The 12272-nt window shown below is 39.2% G+C and overlaps 1 protein-coding gene across 2 annotated transcripts in view; it reads right to left on the bottom strand.

Moving 5' to 3' along the window:
* Nucleotides 3495-12272, bottom strand: part of MOCOS (molybdenum cofactor sulfurase) — a 221339-nt gene continuing 212561 nt past the window's right edge. The window contains exons 15-16 of one of the 2 annotated variants that reach the window (XR_002435508.1): nt 11286-11400; nt 6952-7084 (exon numbers count right to left, since the gene is read on the bottom strand). Coding sequence is in view for 1 of the 2 variants with exons in the window: in XM_021388068.1 (XP_021243743.1) it covers nt 6938-7084 (147 nt within the window). In the remaining variant the exon portion in view is untranslated. Of the gene's footprint in view, nt 7085-11285; nt 11401-12272 lie in introns of both variants that reach the window. The other variant, XM_021388068.1, reaches the window with a different exon arrangement.

A 12272-nucleotide genomic window follows, 5' to 3' on the forward strand; every position in this document is an offset into this window, starting at 1 on the left:
AGTTTTTGAGAAGCAAAAGTGGATGTGTTGCAGCCAGGTCTCTACATCCATTCTTGTAATTCTATAACATTTTGATTCCACTTGCTGGGAAATAGCACCTGCATGACCTGTTTGGCCCTTCTCACTCATTCGGCATCAGAACACAGGGAGAACATCACTCACAACTGGTGTTGCTTAGGAGGTGATTTGCTGGGTTGTCTTGTTTAAACATTCCTGCATTCAGCAAAGGGTATCTGAAATCACTCATCATACTTTTGACTGGAAAGGAAGGTTTGAGGACACAATTGCCTCAAGGTGTGAGATAGAAAGAAGACTGAACTAGAGTCTTCACAAAAGAACACAGCAAAAGGGTAAGAGGCAGCAGTCAGAAATCAAATATCTGAAAGAATCTAGAAAAAATGTCTTTGCCAGGAGGGAGGAAAAGTAAAGGAAGAGGTTGCCCAGAGAAGCTGTTGGAGATACAGCCCTGAGCAAACCAATCTAGCCCTGAAGCTAGGGTAGCCTTCAAACAAAACTTCATGTTCTTTCCAGGCTCTGTTTTTATCTTTTTGCCCGTAGAGAATGCTGTAGACAGCAAAAATCCATTCCATTATTTCGTTGCCTTCTAACACTTGATGTCTGATATCACTTTCCTGTTTTATCTCTACCTGTTCCTTGTGACATAAAGCTCCTTGTCAGAGACCTCAGAAGATAACCACACGCACATAGGAGTATTTCCTAATATGGACATTTTCTGAGAGATGTGTGTGTTAAGGGGACTGCCTTCCAGCAACATTCTTCTTCAAAGATAACATAATGACTGACTGTACATAGCCTCTTTAACTGCTGAATCACTCCTGATTTTCTTCTCTTGGACAAATGTCACAGCCATTTTTTTCCAAATGACTGATCGTGTAATATCATTGTACAGCTAACTTGTAGTCTTTCAACTCACAAATCAGTGTACAGTTTTGGTCTTTTCAAAGCTAAATTCCTCTTCCAAAGTAGAATTTTTTTTTTTAATAGTTTGCCTAGCAGTACTTAGGGGCCAATAACAAGAAGAAAGTAGAAGAAATACAGCAGGATGTAGAATGACTCTCCCAGTCTGCATGTTCTTATTTGAAGCAGAATATATATCTAATAAACACACATAGCCTTCAATCTTGCTGGGCCAATGTAACCAATTGTTTCAGGTTACCCACTCAATGAAATGTCAGATTCCCTTTTCCTGAGATGTTCCTCTCTTTGTTCATAAATAGTTCCGAATTACCATATCGTGCCAGCAAGAAAGGCATGGGAGACTGAATGAATACCAAACAAATTCATTATGTCAGTACCAGACAACATAAAATAGCATGAGAACTTGACAAAGTACTTCCCTAACATAAAATCATGCACAACTAGCAAACTAAAAGCCCTTTGAGCTTAGCAAGCTAGATTAGTGACGGCTATTGGATTTAATTGTCTAAGTGTCTCTGGCCATGGTATGCAACCCATGCGCTGCAGCAGGGGCCGGCAGCGGCTATTTTCAGACAGCATCCCTGGGAAAAATGTTGAGTGGGGCACACGGGAATGGATCACGCACTGTCTAGAGAGCAGCACAGGGCCTGGACCTGGGTCTGCGGTCCTGGGAGCTGCTCAGATTTCAACCAGCTACCTGCTGTAAGCTGCTCCATATTGTGTGATGAAAGAGAGTGGTATAAAGCTGTGTTGCAAAACTTAATTTTGCAATTTTGCACATTTGAGGCCTGTTTCTGCCTGCACAGACAGCAGCCATTTTGTTGCCCTACTGTGGGTCTGATAAAAAAGGTGGGGTGATCCCGTGATGCCTCATTCCTCATGCCTCATTCCTGTAGCTTAGTTCTTTTTTCTGATTTGCAAGGCAGTTGTAGTAATTACTGAGGAACGCTGCAGCTTTTTACAGGTACTGACTGATAGATAAACCAACTCAGACGAGAGCTTTTTCTTTTCAGCTGTTTTAAATCATTACATTGAGATTTGACTATCAACTCAAACACATAAATTGTGCATTCTTGTTCCTGAAAACAGAATAAAGACAAACATTTGGTGCCAGGCAAATTCAATTTCATTTCAGTATCAAAGGATTTGCTAAAATAAATTTTTTGAATGTGGCACCAAATACAAAGGCTCCGAGGATTAGACCACAGCATTTGGATAAACCAGTGAAATTACAAACATCTGATACACAGCCCACAGGCAGTTACATCCATGAAGACAATGATGGATACCTCAGAGATTTCTTCATTTGTGGAAGTGAGTAGGGTCCAGCAGTGCAGCACCTTCAGTCTTCTACATTTGGTTTGGGAAATAGTAACTTGCGTACTTTCAACAGCTTTATCTGAGCCATCTCTAATACGTAGCAGAAAACAGCAGATTTAACATTCGGTCATGGCTGGCTTTTCAAACGCAGACTTATGGGAAACACAGCCCTTTCAGAAATTGAAGGCTGGTTCCACTTCTGGACTAAAGAGCCATTCCTGCATTGCAAATCCCAGCCAGAGTACTTTAATCTAGACTTACCTCTGAAAAGCAGCAGAAAGCATGAGAGGGGCACACAGATGGAACATACTGCTTATATCTAGTATGAGTTGATGTTGACATCCAGGTTTGCTGAATCCAGGTGTGCTGAATAGTTTTGGTTGCATGCTTGGAATAGATTGAATCCCTGCAGAAACTGGGATTGACATAGAAGTCCACCTAATTATAGGCTGTGCATGTGCCATGCAAAACAAGTGGCTCTACTTTTGAGATCAGTGTCATTTCAAATTCTCCATGAAGCAGCTCTATTAAGATTATACTATCAACCTTCACCAATACATATATCTGTCTATTAATTAGCTGGCAAACAGTAACTCAAAAAAAGACACATCAGTGACAAAATAACAGCAGCATTGTACCAGCCACTTCTTTTGTGTCTTCTAAACAAAATCCCCTAATGTCTCATATTGTGTCATGTTTTCTGGGTATCCAAGAAAGCCCTGAGCAATTCTTGGTGGCAAGTGTCTGTATTTGCCCTGAGTGAGTCACTCCCAACGCAGGGCACCTGCCCTTCTCCACTGAGAGCAACCCACAGCTGTGATCACACTGAGCTGACGTGAAAGGAACAGAGGCATCTTAAGTGGCACCTTGCTTAAGAGGCACCTCTCTGCCGATGACTTATTCTGGGGTGTTCCCATCTCTTCTTACGAAGTCCCATGTTGCACTGAGGTGCCGATGGCCCGAGGAAGGACACCTGCCTGCAGAACCCACTAGCTTACATGCCCAGCAAAGGGGAGGAGCACCCAGCCTTCTCCCTTCTCCTCAGTCCATGTTTGTTGAGGTGGCTGCCTCATGATGGCTGTGTCAGCATGGAGATAGGGACGCACATCTTTCAGCTCCATAGGAGCCACCCACCTACTGGGTTACAGTCACACTCACCCAGTGAGCCCAGCAATGCCTCCACACAGAGCTGAGCATCTCATGAGCTCAAAGGGAAAGAATGCAAGCACTACTGGTCACATGCCAAGCGCTATCAGTATTTTATTGGTCTAATTTCCAAGAAAGTTAGGAAACAGTCTGAAGAAGAAATGCAGAGCATAATCTCCATAATGTATGAATGACAATCAATAATCGTCACTTTCGATTTGTACATGATTTTGACAGAAGGGTGACCAAAATTTTTTACCACATTTTGAAGGATGCTATCAAAAATGTATAAATCATAATGTGTCTGGATTATCACATTCATATCACTGAACACAATTCAGAGGCTTCTTCTAAGAATGCCAATTTCTGTTCTGTGATTCCAGCCTCTTGGCTGTTATTAGAACTTGCAATAATCATCATTCTTGCCTTGAGATCTGAGGAGTTAAGTCCCACAGAATATGGAATGTGTCTGAATAATTCATTGCAAGGAAATACAAGCTTCAAATATGTAGAGGACTTTCTACAAATAGCACTCTGGAAATATTGTATTCAGTACATTTCTCATTCATAGAAAGGAAATATATATCTGCAATTAATCCAAAGATTTAATTTTGCAGCAAGGAGAGAATTTCAGAGTCTGTATTCATTTGAAATTGTTTTTTTTCTATATACTCTGAACATTGAGCAGTGACTCCCTTACAGAACATATAATATTCCTATCTAATATACACAGTGTTTTCAAGTGTTTATGCTCTTTTCACTTGCGCAGTACTGTGGTTTGTATGATGCTAAGATTTTCCTTTCTTTGACTTTTTTTCACATTATGGGAGGGATATTTTTCCTGCAAAACCTCCAGTGCATGCCATTTAAACATGACTCCTCCTGCTTTAAGATTTTCCACAAAGATTCACACTGAGAAGAGTTTGTCTTCATTGATGGAAAGACTGGCGGTGACACTACACTTAACAGAAGGGAAATATTATTCTTCACTGAGATGAAAGATTCCTTATGCCTCTTCCATCAGTCGGAAACATTGTGACATTTCCCATCACTACAGCACAAAGATGTTCATTCTGGGAAATGCACAGAATATACTAATGAGAATGTTCATACATTGGAGGAAATATTTTTTTCCCCTGTAAAATGTCAGAATTGTTCTTGATCTAGTATTACTGGGCCACAGGAGAGAAAAAGTGCAATTGCTGGTAAATAATAGGCCAGAAGGACCAAGCATGACATTTTAAAAGTTCAAATCTTCTCACTCTCAGTTATCATACACTGCATTAAGGCTATTTACAAACAGTATTTGTCAAATCACTGTATACCAAAGTGGCTTATTTTGCAGTAAATGCAATGACAAGTAAAACAGAGCTCACTGAGGTTTGCTTTCAATTTCCTCATCTAACTTCTGTGCCATTCTAAACAAATGAGGTGGTGGTGAGGTGAAGAGGACAGAGAAAAGCACCAGAGATCACCTGAAGGTCACTATGCAGCAGGTCTTTTCATACTAAATTTGCCAGAGCTGCACTGGGTTTCTATCCAACAAAACAAAGTTCTGCATAACAGAAAGGCAAAGTGTGAAACAGTTAAGAGATTCAGATACCAGGAAGCTGCTTTTCAAGGTTCCAAAAAGCCTGCTCATTACAACATCAGATAATCGACTACTAGACAGATAAAACCCCTGGTTTTCAAAGCAGACATCAAGGAGCACGGCTTGGGCTCTGAAGCAGAAGGCACAACTCTCAAAACTGATCCTCAGTTTACATACATATAAAACACTTCTCTCTTTCCATGTATTTTATGGCGGGTTGTAAGAAACAGATAGCGTCTCTCCTCATTTCCATTACAAAGCCTTGCCGAGAAACTAATAACAGTCTGTTCCAGCTGAAGTGAGTAAAACCAGTTCTTCAAAAGAACCGAAAAAAAAAAGAGAGAGAAAGAAAAGAAAAAAGTTCGTCTACCTTCTGAATTCTGATTCACACACTGGGCAATGCACTTCCCTTTTCCCACTGTATGGTGCCCTGAGATGATGGCTCCTTTTTCAGAACGACTGTTTGACCAAATCCTTCACAAAGCTGCCTTCTCCCCTCTAGGGCCACACTCAAACAACTCAAGGATTGCCTCAGCCAGAAGTGCTTTCACACAGTTTGAGCCAAACCGCCCCAAGGAAGACTTAAATCATTCTGGATGAGAGTCCTGACAGTGCTTTTAATGGGGTCAAAAATTTTCCTTCCCAATTCAGGGGAATTTCCTTTTCCAGGAGGACTTCCTGGAAGCATGACACTGCCATGTGGCTGGTTGGACACATGCTGGGGGTCATAAAACACCCGGCCTCAGTATCTTTAGTCTTGTATTACACTGACTTCCTATGTTTTGTTTTTCTTCCCTTATTTATTTATTTATTTATTTATTTATTTATTTATTTATTTAATGTGTGGCTTTATTTTTTACTTATTTTCTCCAGAACTGATATATCAGATGAAGTCCCAGCTTTTAGACCATCAAAAAGCATCAGTCATGTTTAGAGCAGAAAAGAACTCAAAAACCTTCTAAGAAGGATATTATCAAATTCTTAGGAACAAGCACCAGGAGTAAGAAAAAAGCATCCTTCCACCTATTCAGGATGGAAAAGCATTCAATGGATGCTTTCAAGCATCCATTTCATGAGTTCCCTCAAGGTGACGTTTCAACATTTTAGCCATTTGAGATTGCTGATCATAAGCAAAGTTTGTATAGAAATGCCCATATTTGTTGATAAATCAGTAATTAGAAAAAAATGTGCCAGCATCCACAAATATGTAAGGAAGCAAGTGTGCGGGAAGTCATCACCTGAAACAGATCAGATGTAAAAGTGGCAAGTGAGAATGAGAAAAAGACATTCAGATCAAATGGATGAAATTGCTTCACAGGAATGTGTTTTGTAAAGGCATATGGAGTCTTCACTGAGCTTTGTGCCTTTCTGGCATTTGAAGACACCTTTTCCCAGGAGGATGACATAGATTTCCCAATGCAAATTCCCTGTTCTCCTGTGCTCTCAGACTGTCTATACATCACTGTGAAAAGCTGAAAGGACTGCTACTCTCTCACCACTCTTCCACTATCCCCTCCCCACCCACAACATTCACAAAGCATGGCCTGTGTCCTCTCTCCCAAATGTGGTTTTCACAAAGCAGCATAAGGAAGTAGTAGGGTATTTTTGTGTTTACTTTCATTCATTTAGATGTGGGTTTCTGACAACAATGTTGGGCTTGTTTTGGGAGTCATCCACTACTGAGACTTGATCAAGCCTGTTGCATCCTGAAGCAATTGAGCAAAATAGAGTTATGGCTGCCATAACCTAATCACAAGCAAAAACATGTAGGTGAGGTGTAATTATCAAGGGTACTGCCATCTGATAAAGTTTGCTGCAAGCAGAAAACTAAAAGACTCAAACCAGAAGCAAATGAGTGGAAGATGTTTCTTTCTTTTGGAATAACTGACTACTGACTTGTTTTTTTTGAGTTGCATATATGTCTCATCTCTGCCAGGGAACCTATCCTGAATATTTTTCTTCACTGAATGCTGGGCGTTGAATTTCTGTATTCTCCTTCAACACTGGAAGTACTTCAGATCCAACTGATAAAATATCTGGAAGGGATGAGCACAAGGGCTGGTTCATCAGGTATATGCCAAAGTTTGTCTGAAAAAAGCAAAATATTAAGTGAGATGCAGCTCATGCTAAAGGAATCAGATCTACAGAGGATCTCATAAACCAGGTATGTTTAGAAAAACAATACTGCTTTAAGAATAAGGATGTATGTGTGAGCTTAATATAACTAAGATTATTTTAACTAATTAACTATAATAGACTGGTAAATGAGAGCTTACCCCATGCTACTCAAGAAGAATACCTTCAATAAGTGGCTAAATAACATAGTATTTCATCATGGGCTCCTTAGTATCGTATATGTAATTTACACTCAATTAACAACTCTTCTGGCTTCCTGACAAATATAGTTAATCCATTTTCACAAATAAAGAGTAGGTAGCACCCAGAAGACATATATGTTCAAGCAGCGAGGAAAAGTCTTGCATTTCCTACCATGAATTATTCACTTTTTAAAAGAACTTTGTCTAGCTTTGATGAATTTCCCTTCGTTTTTATCAATATTTTAGCGTATTTTACAGAAAATATTCAGAAAGTATGTTTTATTAGGACTGCCACTTGTTATCTGTCATTAGCTGTGATGCCATCTTACCTGTTTCTAATATTCATGTAAGTGTCCTCATATTGCTGAATAATAAAGAAGAAGGAAGCAGGATAACTACTTCCCCTACTGACCATAAGCCCTTGCAGGCACTGAAAACCTGATCTGAGCTTCTGCACTCTTATAGATGGTTTTGATTTTAAGCACACAGTAACATTAGATGTTACAGTTAGAGCTGTGAACAGCTGGTTCTGACATAGAAATGTCACAGTAAGACATTTGGTGTGTTTCTGTGGTCTTATTACCTACGCGTGGAGAATATAGAAATGTGTAGCAAGAAACAGTCTTGCAACATCAGGATAACATTTCAGAACAATCAGAAACAACAAGAGAATAATTAATACATAAAGTAAGAAGTAAATGAATGCTGAAAACCACGTTAAGTTCAAAACTGAACTGTAGACTTCAGAATGTCTTTGTTCTTCAAACTGAAGAACTTGAAAATCCAAGTTTCCAAGGTTCCAATCCAATTATCTTGCCAATTTTTTACAGGTCTGAATAAAAAGTATTTGGCTTTCGTAGGCTACAGCTGAAGTGTTCAATTATCAGTCACTCACAAGTGTAAATGAAATAAAAAAGCAAACACGATCCATTTGGTATGTCTGAACAAACACATTTTTAAAGCAGAACTCTATCATCCTTCTCCATTACCTGATTACATTTATTGCCATTGTTTAGATCAGTGATCCTGAAACTGAGGAAATTACATTTACAGAAGGTTTAAAAAAATAAACTACATAAAAGGAATTGCAACAAATTAAAGATAACCAAAGGTATTAGCTGAATCTAAGGGTGCATATTTGACTGACATAAAATGAAGGCAGTATGTTTTCTCCGGTTCTTGCACTATGTAATTAAATAAAGATACAGAAATGAGGTAACATGAAACAGCTTTTAGTCTTTGAAGAATTACTGAGATTTAAGGCTGAGGCCTACTCTCACGTAACAGCGAGGCTATAAAGCAGAGATCTATCTGAACGTTGCTTCAGCATGTTTCTCTTTTCATTTGTAATCCTGAACACTAAGATAGATCCCAGATAGATACTTTCTGGCTATTTCTACTATTCTTTCATCTCACGAGTACTCCACATATATGTGGCATGAGTTGGGCCTGATCAGGCCTATGCTACTAATGACACTTTTTGATACTGGTGCCTGCAATGAGGCGCATGCTGGTGGATGTAGGGTAGATCCTGTGGTCAGTGTTCCAGAATGCAGTGCTGAGATATGACCACAGCACAGCAGGGTCCCAATCCAACAGCACAGTGACGGGGTTGGAACAACCACAACAGTGAAATGTTAAGTTAGTAACAGTTTCATCTAAAATCTTGAAGAACATATTAGCCTGTTCTTGTTTTTCTCTTCTCTGTAGACGAGCTGTGGTTTCTCGATGGACATAAATGCTGTCTTTTCCACCCTTGTGGCTAACATCCTGGGTTTAATTTCCTAATGTAAAGATGATAGTTGCCATAATTTAATTGCTGTAAAAAATCAGGTAATCATAAAACAAATATTGAAAAATGAATATTAGTCTATTCTACACTACATTTCAAACAGGAAAGATATTTTAACATCAGTGTTAATCAACTAACTTCACATATGAGAATTTTCAACATGTATTTAGGGCACTGATATTTTGACTCATCTTAAAAGAAGACTAAAATACATCTTGGCAGATTGTTCACTATGGATAATTTAATTTGCCTTATTTCTGTTGCTCTGAACCATTTAACCAGACTTTTTTTCTTAAAGCAATTTAAACCCTCCATGATTATTTGAGAAATGACACATCAATACATTTTATCTACAGCAGCTCTTAAATGCTGTTTTAATGCTGGTCATCAGTATTTCTCTACTCCGACTGGGCATCTAAGTCTTAGGACTTCTAAGCCTGGATGACGCCTGAGGAGTTTTCAAGGTGATGTTATACTGATGGTATATTTAATTCATTATTAGGCCTGCTTGGATGAGGGTTTTCCTGTAATATCACTTGCACTGCTGATATCTTTATTTTCTGAATGAGCAGAATTTAGCCTGTAATTACCAGAAATGGATTTTGTATCTCTTAAGTAAATTTCCTTGCTTTTCTAGCAATTACAAATGTTGACTCAGCAAAAACCAAACAAACCCAAACAACCAAAAAACCAAAAAACAACCACAAAAACTGTGCATCCTGCTATGTGGGCTCTGTTTCAAGAGAAAGACAAAATGTAGAAAATTGTCCTTTCTCCAATTTCAGAGCTGAAAAGAGAGACTTTTAGACACAGAGATTACAGCTTGCAGAGTCATTATGATGAACTGCATAATTTCTCTCTGCTGTCACTACCCTCTCCTGACTTCAAGGGCATCTATTCTGCACACAACTTTCCCAGAGCAGATGGCCGGACTGTGAGTTGTGCCGCTCTGTCCACACAGGCGGCAGTAAGGGCTCTTCCTGTTGCTCTTAAGCTTCATGTAAAGCTGCCCCATCAGTAAAACGGCAACACTTCACTGCTGGAATAAACAGATAAAACGTACTTATTCTTGCCAACAGCAAATCATATGATGGTCAATCACACTGAAAGAAGGAATAATGAAATGCTGTCATTCTTGCATGCTGCTTCAAATACATTCACTGGAGCAACAATAAAAATACGCACTTCTTGGATATTTACTGATTGAGAAATTTCCTGAGCACAGTATCTCCTCTTGAAGGATGAAATGTGAGGTGCTACCCCTGACACAGGATGCGATGTGATTCCCTTAAAATACAGCTCCTAAGCAACTGGTTAATTCAGACTAGCATCTGCTGGGGAAAGTGCCCTGCTAGAAGGTGTAACGAGCATATAAGCGATACTGCATGCTAACACTTAGCTTTGGATGGATGAGCTCTGGATTTTGCCCCCGGATATAGCTCTCAGCTGCTTTCTATCAACAGATAAATTCACCTGTTCACTTCTGCTCATTTCATTCCTATAGCATAACCTCCCTCCTATGCAAAGGTGTGGAAGATGCAATTATTAAACCTGCATGATTTAATTATTTTCTTTTCTTTTTTTTTTTAATGTAAATAAGGTTTTTTAGCTCTGGATTCACCAAAATTCACTACAAAAAATTAGTAAAATCTCACACAATAGGGGAGTGGAAGCACTTACTTTTGACGTGCTGATTTTTCATGTTGGAAAGAAGTTTTAACTTGGTACCCAAAAAGGCACCAAACATCTTGTTTTACTGAAAATATCTGGACATCAGAATGTTTTACTAAGAACTGATCTGCTTTTGCTCTCCACCATAAATAAATGAATTTCCCAGTTCAGCCACCCCTTACAAAAGAGAACCATACTATTTCAGAGGTCTACTAATTATGTATGTCAGTGTTTGCAAACATTCCCGATCTTTGGACAGAAAGCACTGCACAGTGTAAAGCAAAACGATGCATGAGATAAGAGAATTCATTTGCTCTCCTTGCTAAGGTTTCAGTAAGCAGTCCAAAGGAGCTGCATCTAATTCTGCAGGGATGAAAGCTCTCCCAGGCACAACGAGATACATAAAAGGGGATCAACACCCACAGGAAAAAGCACAAACCTTTCAGTGTAGAAAGGCATGTGCAAACATAATGGATTTCACTTGATGTACAGCTATCCATATACTTACGCTGAGGCAGACTGCTAATGCTATTCCCTTCGCTACCTTGACAGCAAGTCCCAGTTCATAGCACTGCTGCAAATCTACCCACAAGGCTTCCACTATTGTTAGCATTAAAGTGCATCTGAAAAACACAGAGGATGGGCAAGAATTCAGTGTTCTCTCCTTTCTGCTTGTGTTCCTTTTGCATCAGGTGGTGATGCATGTGAAACAGCATGTGGCTATTTTTACAGTATTTGGTTAATGCAGTTATCTAGCCTTTTGGAGCCTCCTGCCGTAACAGAGAGCTCTGCCATAGAAGGAGAGCTCTTTTTTTTCCTTCTCAGTCAAAAATTACAGAAGGAATTCTTAATGAATGTTTCTTCAGAACTGATGGCAGAAGAATTTGAGTTCGCTTTGCAGAGGTGATTGCATTTTATTTCAAACAATGCAAAAAAAAAAGGTTTTGTAGAAAGTAGTTGGCTAGGCTTCATCATTGTGCTGTATGCTTATTAGGAAACACACAAACTGCTTGTGTGGCTAATTACAGTAGCTGGTTCTGACTTTCAGCAATAATCCATCCACTCAAAGCCTCAATATTTCAGCTTGGAGCATAACATACTCAGAGTATCAGAGGAGTGGAGGAAAATATCATTTCAGAAATAAATATTAAACCACCTCTTACAAGCCTTATTTTATTTATGTCATTATTGAAGTTCACTGGCAATGCTTTAGTTTGGGCTACCAACTTGATAGATTACAGTGTATTTTCATGGGTTGGTATTCTTGGATAAACAAAGCAAAATGATAAATATTCACCGCCGGCTCTCTTAATAAACGTGCAGGACTCACTATCCATTCACATGTGTAGTACCCTTAACATTTTGGAAATCAAGCAACTACAATGGCCCTTTAAAAATATCGGTTACCCTCGTACCAGGAAATTAGCTTAAATTGTACCTGTTGCATATGTTTGTTGTAGTTCAATTTGTGTTACTGACAGCTGAGAACAAGCAG

The sequence above is a fragment of the Numida meleagris genome, chromosome 2, assembly GCF_002078875.1.
Source record: "Numida meleagris isolate 19003 breed g44 Domestic line chromosome 2, NumMel1.0, whole genome shotgun sequence".
NCBI classification, from domain to species: domain Eukaryota; kingdom Metazoa; phylum Chordata; class Aves; order Galliformes; family Numididae; genus Numida; species Numida meleagris.